The sequence below is a fragment of the Salvelinus namaycush genome, chromosome 3 (assembly GCF_016432855.1).
Source record: "Salvelinus namaycush isolate Seneca chromosome 3, SaNama_1.0, whole genome shotgun sequence".
NCBI classification, from domain to species: Eukaryota; Metazoa; Chordata; class Actinopteri; order Salmoniformes; family Salmonidae; genus Salvelinus; species Salvelinus namaycush.
Window position 1 is genome coordinate 13,054,430 of NC_052309.1, and position 10,401 is coordinate 13,064,830.

At 42.9% G+C, this 10,401-nt stretch overlaps 2 protein-coding genes across 4 annotated transcripts in view; one reads left to right on the forward strand and one right to left on the reverse strand.

Moving 5' to 3' along the window:
* LOC120044969 (phosphatidylinositol transfer protein beta isoform-like) overlaps positions 1-7,152 on the forward strand; it is a 30,795-nt gene extending 23,643 nt beyond the window's left edge. The window contains exons 7-11 of the mRNA XM_038989743.1: positions 2,979-3,056; positions 3,266-3,376; positions 3,517-3,639; positions 3,907-3,991; positions 4,756-7,152. Coding sequence (XP_038845671.1) covers positions 2,979-3,056; positions 3,266-3,376; positions 3,517-3,639; positions 3,907-3,954 — 360 coding nt within the window. The 3' untranslated portion in view covers positions 3,955-3,991; positions 4,756-7,152. The remainder of the gene's footprint in view (positions 1-2,978; positions 3,057-3,265; positions 3,377-3,516; positions 3,640-3,906; positions 3,992-4,755) is intronic.
* Positions 6,966-10,401, reverse strand: part of naa25 (N-alpha-acetyltransferase 25, NatB auxiliary subunit) — a 26,708-nt gene continuing 23,272 nt past the window's right edge. For 2 of the 3 annotated variants that reach the window (XM_038989741.1, XM_038989740.1), the window contains 3 exons: positions 10,341-10,401; positions 10,087-10,236; positions 6,966-9,975 (listed from right to left, as the gene is read on the reverse strand). The exon at positions 10,341-10,401 is cut by the window's right edge and continues 50 nt beyond it. In XM_038989741.1, coding sequence (XP_038845669.1) covers positions 9,853-9,975; positions 10,087-10,236; positions 10,341-10,401 — 334 coding nt within the window. In that variant the 3' untranslated portion in view covers positions 6,966-9,852. Of the gene's footprint in view, positions 9,976-10,086; positions 10,237-10,340 lie in introns of those variants that run through there. The other variant, XM_038989742.1, reaches the window with a different exon arrangement.

Below are 10,401 nucleotides of genomic sequence, written 5' to 3' on the forward strand. Positions count from 1 at the left end.
GGGGGTGGAATTTCGGCAGGCAAGAAATTGGCCTTGCCGAACCCCCCCCTATAATTTCCTTAATTTTGTGGCTAGAGTCATACTTTGTGGCACACATCAGAGTCAAATACTTTCTATAGAACAAACTTCACGTCAGGATAGGCAACCAAAATTAATAATGTATATGTGTTATATTAAACATAGAGGGAGAAAAATGTAGGCAAGCAATGAACATTTTCAGAACAACTACTAGTCGAATAAGACATGGGAGAGATGACGAATTTTGGCAAAGAGATTTATTTATAGACTAATACACTTGAAACAAATAGCCAAACCAAAAACTGCAGACATTACTAGTGTCTCCCCCGCGATCAAACAACCATAAAAAATCAAATGAAACGCAGCCTAACATGATCAGAAATCTCAACTAGCATCGCAAGTCGCAGCAATTAAGAATTGTAGGGAGTGGGGGGTTCTGGCAGGGGGGAGATTTTCAGCACAACACCGGAACAAAGTTCCTTGTTAGTCGCACAGTCTGCTCCTCTAACGTTTGTTACGTGCTTCTGTCCACGAAAGAGTACTGCCAGTCTAGTGACATTCCTAGCCCTGTGTCTGCTGCTGTTAGCCTGGCAGTCCATTCCTGTCCGCCAGAGGATCGGCCTGCGCAAGGCACTGTGTAGAAACTCTGATCTATACATCACCTTACTGACATACTGCTGACGTGCCATATTGTACAGGACCTAACATAACAGCTTAATTAGCGTAGACCAGGAGATTTCTGCTAGTAGACTTGACCCTGTCTTGTAGTGATGGATACAGTTACATATCGAAATATCATTTTTGGGACAATCGATATTTGACTCAAAGTATCGATTTGTACATTTTTATAAATGTTTTGTTACTGTAGGTAGAGTTAGCTAGCACTAGTCGGCTGTACCTACGCCAAAACTCCAGTATTTTTCATCCTATAGCTTGTTCTCCATCTTCTTTTTAAATAGTGAACCAACATGTTTCAGCACTTTTATTTCCCTGACTGACCAAAACTCGAGTGGTGGGTCTTTCAGAGAGCTGCCCTCTGGTGGTGCACAGCGCTCACATCTGATTCAGTACATCAATGGTTGCGGTCCAAACACTTTAAAGACACACCCTATCCCCTCAGCCCTCATATTAAGTGGACACTTCTGATGATGAAGAAAACCCTTTTGCAATTATGTTAGCACAGCTTAAAACTGTGTGCTGACTAAAGAAGCAATAAAACTGGCCTTCTTTAGTTTAGTTGATTATCTGGAGCATCAGCATTTGGGGGTTCGATTTACAGGCTCAAAATGGCCAGAAACAAATAACTTTGTTCTGAAACTCATCAGTCTATTCTTGTTCTGAGAAATGAAGGCTATTCCATGTGAGAAATTGCCAAGAAACTGAAGATCTCGTACAACGCTGTGTACTACTCCCTTCACAGAACAGTGCAAACTGGCTCTAACCAGAATAGAAAGAGGAGTGGGAGGCCCCGGTGCAGGACTGAGCAAGAGGACAAGTACATTAGAGTGTCTAGTTTGAGAAACAGATGCCTCACATGCCCTCAACTGGCAACTTCATTACACAGTACCTGCAAAACACCAGTCTCAACGTCAACAGTGAAGAGGCGACTCCGGGATGGTGGCCTTCTAGGCAGAGTTCCTCTGTCCAGTGTCTGTTATTTTGCCCATCTTAATCTTTTCTTTTCATTGGCCAGTCTGAGATATGGCTTTTTCTTTGCAACTCTGCATAGAAGGCCATCATACCAGAGTTGCCTCTTCACTGTTGACGTTGAGACTGATTGACAGACAGATATTTTTCTATTTATATGATAGAGTAGCAGCAGCGTATGTGACGAGTGTGAAAGCTGAGCACATCGTCTCTCCATCTGTGACAACAGGATAGCTTTTTTCCAAGCAATCGTATTTTAAAATGTTATACAATCTGAAAAGTTTTCTTTCTCCCGGAGCATTTTCTTCCCCCCAGAAAAGGGGAGAGGGAGAGAGTGGCTCGCTCAACACAGCTGCAGGCCCCAGCGAAACAGGGGCAGGCAGTCAAACGCTTTCAGTACAGGATTCATGAGGATAATCTACTTTACTGTTTGACCAAGAGGATGTTTTTAATGAGGTGAATGAGTGCAGCCTGCACCGATGCGACCAATATAGTTGTAGTCTTGAGCCCTGCCTTGTAGGCTTTTCACTGTAGGCATACTCTCCAACTTTCGTTTTACTTCAATGAAAAGGCCTTCATCTTCGCAATCAATAATAGCCTAGGCCAAGGCTCCTCTCTCACTCTCTCCTCAGCAGAACAGCAGCCCCGAACAATTTGGCCGGCTACAATTTTATTTATTGGCTTTTCATTTATTTTATCTGACAAAATCTGGAAATTACCGGCTAACGGAAACCCTGGTCAGTATGCATGTGTAATGCATTTTCTATCCTACATGACTATAATGGGTTGTAATGTGTGTATATACACTGAGTGTACAAAACATTAAGAATGCCTTCCAAATATTGAGTTGTAACACCCCCTTTGCCCTCAGAACAGACTCAATTTGTCAGGGCATAGCATACAAGGTGTCAAAAACATTCCACAGGGACGCTGCCCTATATTGACTGCAATGCTTCCCACAGTTGTGTCAAGTTGGCTGGATGTCCTTTGGTCCACCACCCATCCCTGATACACACGGGAAACTGTTGAGCGTGAAAAACCCATCAGCATTGCAGTTCTTGACACAAACCAGTGCGCCTGGCACCTACTACCATACACTGTTTTAAAGAGGCTTAAATCTTTTGTCTTGCCCATTCACCCTCTGAGTGGCACACATACACAATCATTCTTTAACCTGTCTCCTCCCCTTCATCTACACTGATTGAAGTGGATTTAACAGGTGACGTCAATAAGGGATCATAGCTTTCACCTGGTCAGTCTATGTTATGGAAAGAGCAGGTTGTCATTGTGTAAGGTATGTTTTTTTACTACAGGATTATAAAGCAGAGGAGGATCCGGCTTTGTTCAAATCTACAAAGACAGGCAGAGGACCGCTCTCACCTGAATGGAAGGTACATGATTTTACCTACTGTCACCATATATATCCCGTCTTGTATGTGATAGTTAGTCATATTGACATTTGACCTCATTAGAAGAGGGTTAACACACACACTACCATGCTTCTCTCGTTTGTGGTGCTGGAGGTTAATGCCCCAAAATCAACATTGTAGAAAATAAAAATACATTTGGCCTCATCCCTCCTGTGTTTCTCCTATGACAGAATGATCTGATGAACAAGACAGACTGTCCTAAGATGTGTGCCTACAAACTGGTCACTGTAAAGTTCAAGTGGTGGGGCCTGCAGACCAAAGTAGAGAACTTTATCCAGAAGGTACAATACTTTTATCTCTTTATCCTTTTCACATTTAGGGCCTCTAATGAGAAAACAGACTGATACCTAATATTGTTGTTCTCTGGTCTCTCCTTTCATTCCATCTCCACCTCTCTCCTCCCCCATCTTCCCTCCTTCAGCAAGAGAAGCGTATTTTCACTAACTTCCATCGCCAGTTGTTCTGTTGGATTGACAACTGGGTGGAGCTGACCATGGCAGACATCCGACGAATGGAGGAAGAGACCAAGAAAGAGCTGGAAGAGGTAACACACACAATTAATGTCTGCCATTTTTTTTCATAGGTTATAGACTTGTGCCTTAAAGATTGTTGTTTTTTGTGGTGCGTAGATAGGGACAGTTGATGATGATGAAAGGGTCACTAACACATGATTCCAAAGGCATTGAGTGATCAACAAATCACCTATCTAGGACTGACCGTGACCCTCGCTAACCCCTATGGCCTTAACCTTTGACCCTCCTATGAAGCTCTCTGATTGGTCCAGCTGACAGTTGTACTCTGCTGCCTTTAGATGCGTGAGAAGGGCACCGTTAGAGGAACCTCGGCAACGGAAGAGTAACCCCGCCCCTATAGGTCAAAGGTCAGAGACAGGCTGAGTAAGTTCCCCAACAGGACACAGGAAATTACATCATCGTGGTGTCGGAGACTCATCCTGTATCTGCTCTCATCTCTCTATCCCCCCCCATTAGTTTGTTGCTCATCACGTTTTTCTCCCTTTTTCCAGCTGCATGTTGCCTGTCTAATGAAACAATCTGCTTTTGGTTCAGTCTGTCGTTCGTCTATGGTGGTTTTGGAGCTCTACCTGCATGTGGCGCTCTCATTCCGTTTCTCGTTCTTTCCATCACGCCTGCATCCTGTCTCTCTGAAGTTCTGCTCCTCAGCATGACTTCTTATCCTCTTTACCTCTTTGAAACCTTCTTTTGTCCACATGCTGTCTTATTAACATGGTGTGGTCTGTTTAATTGTGTGTGTGTGTGGTTCCAGGTGTTGGGGCAGCGCTCCTACCCTGTTGCTCTCTGCCATCTTTCTGCATGTATCATGTTGCCTACAGATGGAATTATCTGTCATGTGGAAAGAGGAGAGTTTTCACTATGATGGAGATGGGTTGAAGTGATGTGACTGCTAGTAAAGGGGAAACATTATTCTCTATTTCATGAACTAAACATTGGCCATTAGTTCACAATGTAGTAAGTTTAGCTGTTGCTACATTATATGTACCAGGCAATGGCCGTTTGATGGAAAGAAAGAATATGTTCACTCTTCCATCACCTCAGTCTCTCTTACAGACACACAATTTGTCCTTCACTGTGACACATGCATGACTATAATCTGTTTACTTTCTCCGTCCTTCCTCCGCCAGCTGCGTAGTTCAGGTCAGGTTCGAGGCATGAGTGCGGCTCACGAGCAGTGAGGTCGACCAACCAAACCCTTCCATGATGATGATGTCACCAAGCTCACAAAGAAGAGGAAGTCAGCTGCTCTACTTCCTGTCTCCCATGATTCATAGAGGGGTTTGCCCTGATTGGTCAATAGTAGTGTACCGACCCCCAATCACATGCCTCCTATTCACGTAGAAAAACAAAAGCCGTTATGCATTTAAAAAACAAATTAAGGGAAAAAACGATTTGCACAGAAAGTACATTTAAATTCCCTGTAACTATAATTGTAAGTTAATTATGAGACAGGCTTAATTTGTATCCACACTCAAAGCCAAGCCTTTTAATCAGACTAGAATGTTATTTTACAGTCCTCGGTATATGTTATAATGTCCCCCTAAATTGGACCAATTTGTTTTTGTTTTATGTATTTTGTTCCCTGTTAGATACTGTATCTGTCATTGCTCTAGTTGGCTTCATCCTTGTTTCAGTCTCCTCCCTCGAGACTAAGATCTGTATAAACCCTTATCCGGTGTGTAGTGGTCTGCAGACTTGAAATAAGTCCAAAATGGCATCCTATTCCATATAGTGCACTACTTCTGGCCAGAGGGCCGGGTCTGAATAGGGTGCCATTTGGGAAGTCGATTTAGCACCTCAACCCCTGTCCTGTCTGTCTGACAGGTGGCGTTTTTTGTTTTTTGATTTGACCCTGTCCAGGCCTGTTGCGATCTCTTGTAGAACATGGTTGAGTGGTTTGACATACATGTATACGATTCCTGCCCTCTTTGACTGATTTTGTTGCCGTTTGTTGTTGCATTGCTGTCCTTTGATCCGGTGTGTTTTCCTTTTTAATGTGTTAAGGTTTTAAACATTTCGTCCATGGTTTGCCCCAAGCGTGTTTGCTGAGTTCATACATTTCAGAGCTGCTAGATCAGCTGTCACTTGTACCTGTAGTTCAGGTGTCATTCTACTCGGATGATGGAGAATAGATGGAATTGAACCCTTTTGCTTTCTGCTTAGCTGTAGTCACATCGCTAATGACTTCAGGGCTAGAATTTGGTGGCGTTGAAATACTTAAAGTATTTGATAGATACCCAGATCTGCTGCACCGTTACCTGTTAGGAGGGACAGAAATACATCGCCCTTGTGACTACCAGTTTATTTCTACCACTGTAGTGTTGACTGTCCTCTTAATTCATATTCACGGTTATAAAACGTGGTCAGGTCTACTTCAGAGTGTTTCCCAAACTGGGGCAGGACCGTGTTTGGGGAAAACCCTGTTCTAGATGACCTCTATCTCCAGTACTGTAATTATATATAGTAGGGAGCTGGCTCAAATGGCACCCTGTTCCCTATATGTAGTGCACTACTTTTGACAGCAATATATAGTAGATAGGGTGTTGAGGTTTAGAATAGGTTGTATTACTCTTGGAAAGTTTGTCAGATCAGTGGGCAGTGTGCTGTCCAGACACTGCTCTGACAGGTTAGGATTGGAGAACGTAATGTTCCGCTTTCAGCCATACTGTAGTTATTACCCCTGTGAATGTAGTGTGTCTATGGGATAATGCATGTCTTAGTATGCAAAGAAAATATTTTTGTGCGGATAGTCACACATTCTCCATCAGCGCAACCATGTAGCAACCTGCTGCAGCATTAACATAAGGATATTTGAAGTATCTCTACTTAAACTTGATAGTTTATTTCCGTTATATTGTTTTACATTTTGATCTCCAGGATCATGAAGCCTTGGAGTGAGACACTGTTAAAATGTGAAATGGATAAGTTGTATTCTTTTTCTTTTGTCCATTGTTTCTCCTATTTTTTGGGATGTTTTGTTTTTTAGATTTTAGCCGTTCCTGTTGGGTTGAACAGCTGCATCCGACAATGGCTGCATCTACACAGGCAGCCCAATTCTGATATTTTTTTTCCTACACATCCCATCAGCTCTTTTTCGGAGCTTATCTGGCTGGTCAAAAGATGAGAATTGAGCTGCCTGTGTAGATGCAGCCAATGTGACCCATAACGATTAGTCTTTATAGAAGTACCAGTGATGTGAGCCAGGGTTAGAAAGTGATTCAACTAGTTTTCACCAAGCCACTGATTACTTTAATCAGGTGTGTGTAACCCCCCAGGAATGGATTGAGAAACACTGGCCATCAGAGTCCATTGTATCTGTATGGTCATCATGCCTAAGCACTTGCAAAATACATTTTATTTGAAAGAAAAATATTAACAATGCATATAAATGTATATTTTCTGATCATGAGGTGAAATTAGTAGTGAATGTAAAGTTAATATTTTTGTTTTGTTTTTCACAGCTTGAGCTGTGGCAAGGTCTAGACAATAACAGAATATCTATTAAAATTTAACACAAAACTCCACCCAGCGCTGTGCTATTGATTTGACATCACATTGGATTTTGTGCTCATGATTGTGGTTCATCTACTACTGAATATACAGTTAATAGCCTACTCTGTATTTTCAGACAAACATTGATTCAAGACAAACTGATTTGTTCATATATATATTTTTAAATGACATTCCAGTGTTTTTGTTTTCCATTTTCTAGCAAAAGAGACAGGATGGGTATAAATTGATGGCACTAGATTGTCGACCACTTCGTTCTCAGCACCTCAAAATGAGTCCACTGACAGCCTCTAGAGAGGGTCCCATCTGTCCGGGGGTTTGAGGGGTCAGTGTGGGAGGATCAAACTGTTCCAACGTTCCTGCTCTCTCGTCCACGTCTTGTTTAAAAAGGATAAACTAAACCTACAACACAAAATAAACCAAAGCATATAGAAATCGATATTAGTCAGTCTCAGTGCCCCCGGCTGTAAACATGTCTACTAGTTTAGGGCTCTATTCAATATCGCTGTAGCGTTACAGATTAATAAAGTCATTTCGATTGAGCCAACATGCGGGTTTTTTTACCATCGTTTGTAGTCTCCGCATAACGGGATAATTTGGATAGCATTCTAGCTTCGCCCTCATGTGGTTGCTAGCAAGCAGGCTAGGTATCAACTGCCAATCCAATAGAGGCTGGAAGCTATAGTGAGCGTTAATTGGTTAATAGCGTTGCGAGATCACAGAATAATTGCATAAAAATTCAGCTTTCCCCAAATTTGATCCAACCATGGGCTCCCTCGCCCGTTTCATCGTCCCAAAAGATATGTGGAAATGCACTAACTCGAACATTGCCTATCACGCTGAACTTCCATGATAGACTGAATAGAGCCCTTAGTTTGCAATGCATTGATTAGAACAGACCTCTATTTTAGAGCGTTCCACAATGCTACTGAACGTGACCCTGATGTCTGTCTGATACAAGTCTCCTCTCGCTGCATGGTATAGGTCTATCTGTAGCTAGCAGGTGAAATGCCATAGCAACAGAGCCACGTTTTTGGTATATAGTTATACATAGGGTGGGGTTTTTAAGACAACGGCCATGTTAGATAAGATCAAACCGCAATATATCATTGGTAAATTGTGACTGATCTAATGAGTCATATGATGCCCTTGACAGTTTTGGTTAGTGAAATGAATTGCGGGAGATCAGTGCAGCTAACATAACCGTTGACAGAGTAGGGAGATGCACCCTGAAGAGACAATGGACTATTTCAAAAACATTTCCCATCTTCATTGCAAATCGGACACGTTGGTTGTCTCCTTCACATTTAGATATTTTGGGTTTCAGCCATTGCCAGAGAGAACTGTTTCCACAGCACTTAACACTAGCACCTCTGAATAAACAGGTTGTATAACTGTCTGGTTTCTCTCCTACAGTGTTAAAACAAACCATCCACTGACTGTCGTAATTTAACTAAACCAGGCAAGCTACATATACTTTGCACCAACATAGAATGCAAATACATTACTTACAGTATGTATTTTCAGATTCAGGTATTCCAATCTTTTCCTGTGATTGCTTTCCAATAACTACAGAGGGGGTTTCAAACAGACCGAACACAAAGGGGGAGTTTGGGATTGAAAGGCATGGACTGGTGGCGAGCAGGGTGATGAACCCAACCAGAGGTGCATACTACAAAGCAGGTTCAATGAGAGAACCAGAAATAACTTGATTTCCTGGTTCATTAAGAAAGCTAAACATCTATGTGGTTTTGGTTGAGTCAATTAGACCAAGCTCATCTTTAAAAAAAAAAAAAGATATATATATTTAGGCAAGTTAGCTGGCTAACTCCTTGATCCTACGTTGTAGTATACTTGTCTGCTCTAAACTGACCTATTAAGTCACGGTTGCCCGGAGAGGAGTGCAGACAACTCGTTTCCCAGGTTTCTGGCTAAAAGTCAAGGCCTAAAATGAGCACTGGAGTTGTGCACTTCTGAAACAAACAATTCAGAAGCTTTTCAGAGTTGGGGCCGCGTTCAGCTTTCCTTGCGTGTACAATACGCAAAGAACACTTTGTTCAGCTGTCCTCGTTTTCATACAGTAAGCTAAGCACCATCTCCGCCCCATTTGTTCTTATGAGCAGAAGAGTGTCACTGACAACAGTGTAGCTGTTTGGACTGCAAGGTCAAGCTCGGGAAGTGAGGAGTCCAACATGGAAAACAGGAGCAGATCTTCTCATCTGACTGTCACCATGGAAGCAACAGCGGCTGGGAAAAAACAACTAAGGGGAAAACGTTGCTTAGTTCATTCACGTTCAGTCAAGGAGTTGTTGCTGTGGTAGTTGATCTGTCATCTGCGGACTATGTACAATAATTTAGAGTAGTTCTAAAATTGCTTATTTCGTATGTTGCTCTAGTATGTTTCAGGAGCTTCTCTGTGACATTATCACATATAATAAACCGGAAATATCTGTGGTTCCTTGCTGAGAGAGAGAGCAGTGATGGTTCTCACGGTGAGAAAGGGAGTCCTGTGTAATATAAAGTGACACCCAGAGTGAGGGATATGTGGAAAAGGAGAGGGAAGAGGATGAAGTGAAAGACTGTTGGCAGCAAGCAACACCTCCTTTGAGAGGAGCAGGGGGAGAAGGCTCTGTGTGGGGGTGCAGTTAGATGAGGTGATCCAGTATAATAGTGAGAGTTAGGTATGACAATATTGATTGAAGGGTGATTGCTGGTCAGAACTTGAGGCTCTTCAGCGAATCAGCTCTCTTCCTCAGTAGATCTCCCAGCTCCTGTAGCGAGCCAAGATAACTAGTCTGAACCTTGTCCATGGCTGCCCTGGTGAATCCACACTCCTCCTGGGAGAGAGAGGGTAGAGGTACAGATAGACAGAAGAGAAAGAACCATGCTTTGAATTAAAGAAACAAATCAGTAATCATACACACAGCTACCCACCCAGACCTACCAACCTGTGTCTGTGCGTGTCCCACCCCCAGGGTGAGTGCTGCTAGTTTGAGGGCTGTCAGGCTGGCCTCCTGCCCCTTCACGTGATCCAGAGCCTGGGTCACAATGCCCTGTAGGCTGCCTGTCCACTCCTGGAAGCCACTCAGCACCACTGGCTATAGGGACAGAGGAAGGGGGCAGAGAATTATTGGCGAATGGTAATGGTGTCAGAAGGGTTGTACGCGGACAAGGGGAGAATGAGACGGTAGTGAGTGTGTACCATGGCTGTGCTGCTGTCCTTTTTCTTCTTCTTCTTCTTCTGTAGGCTGGACTTGAGCGGT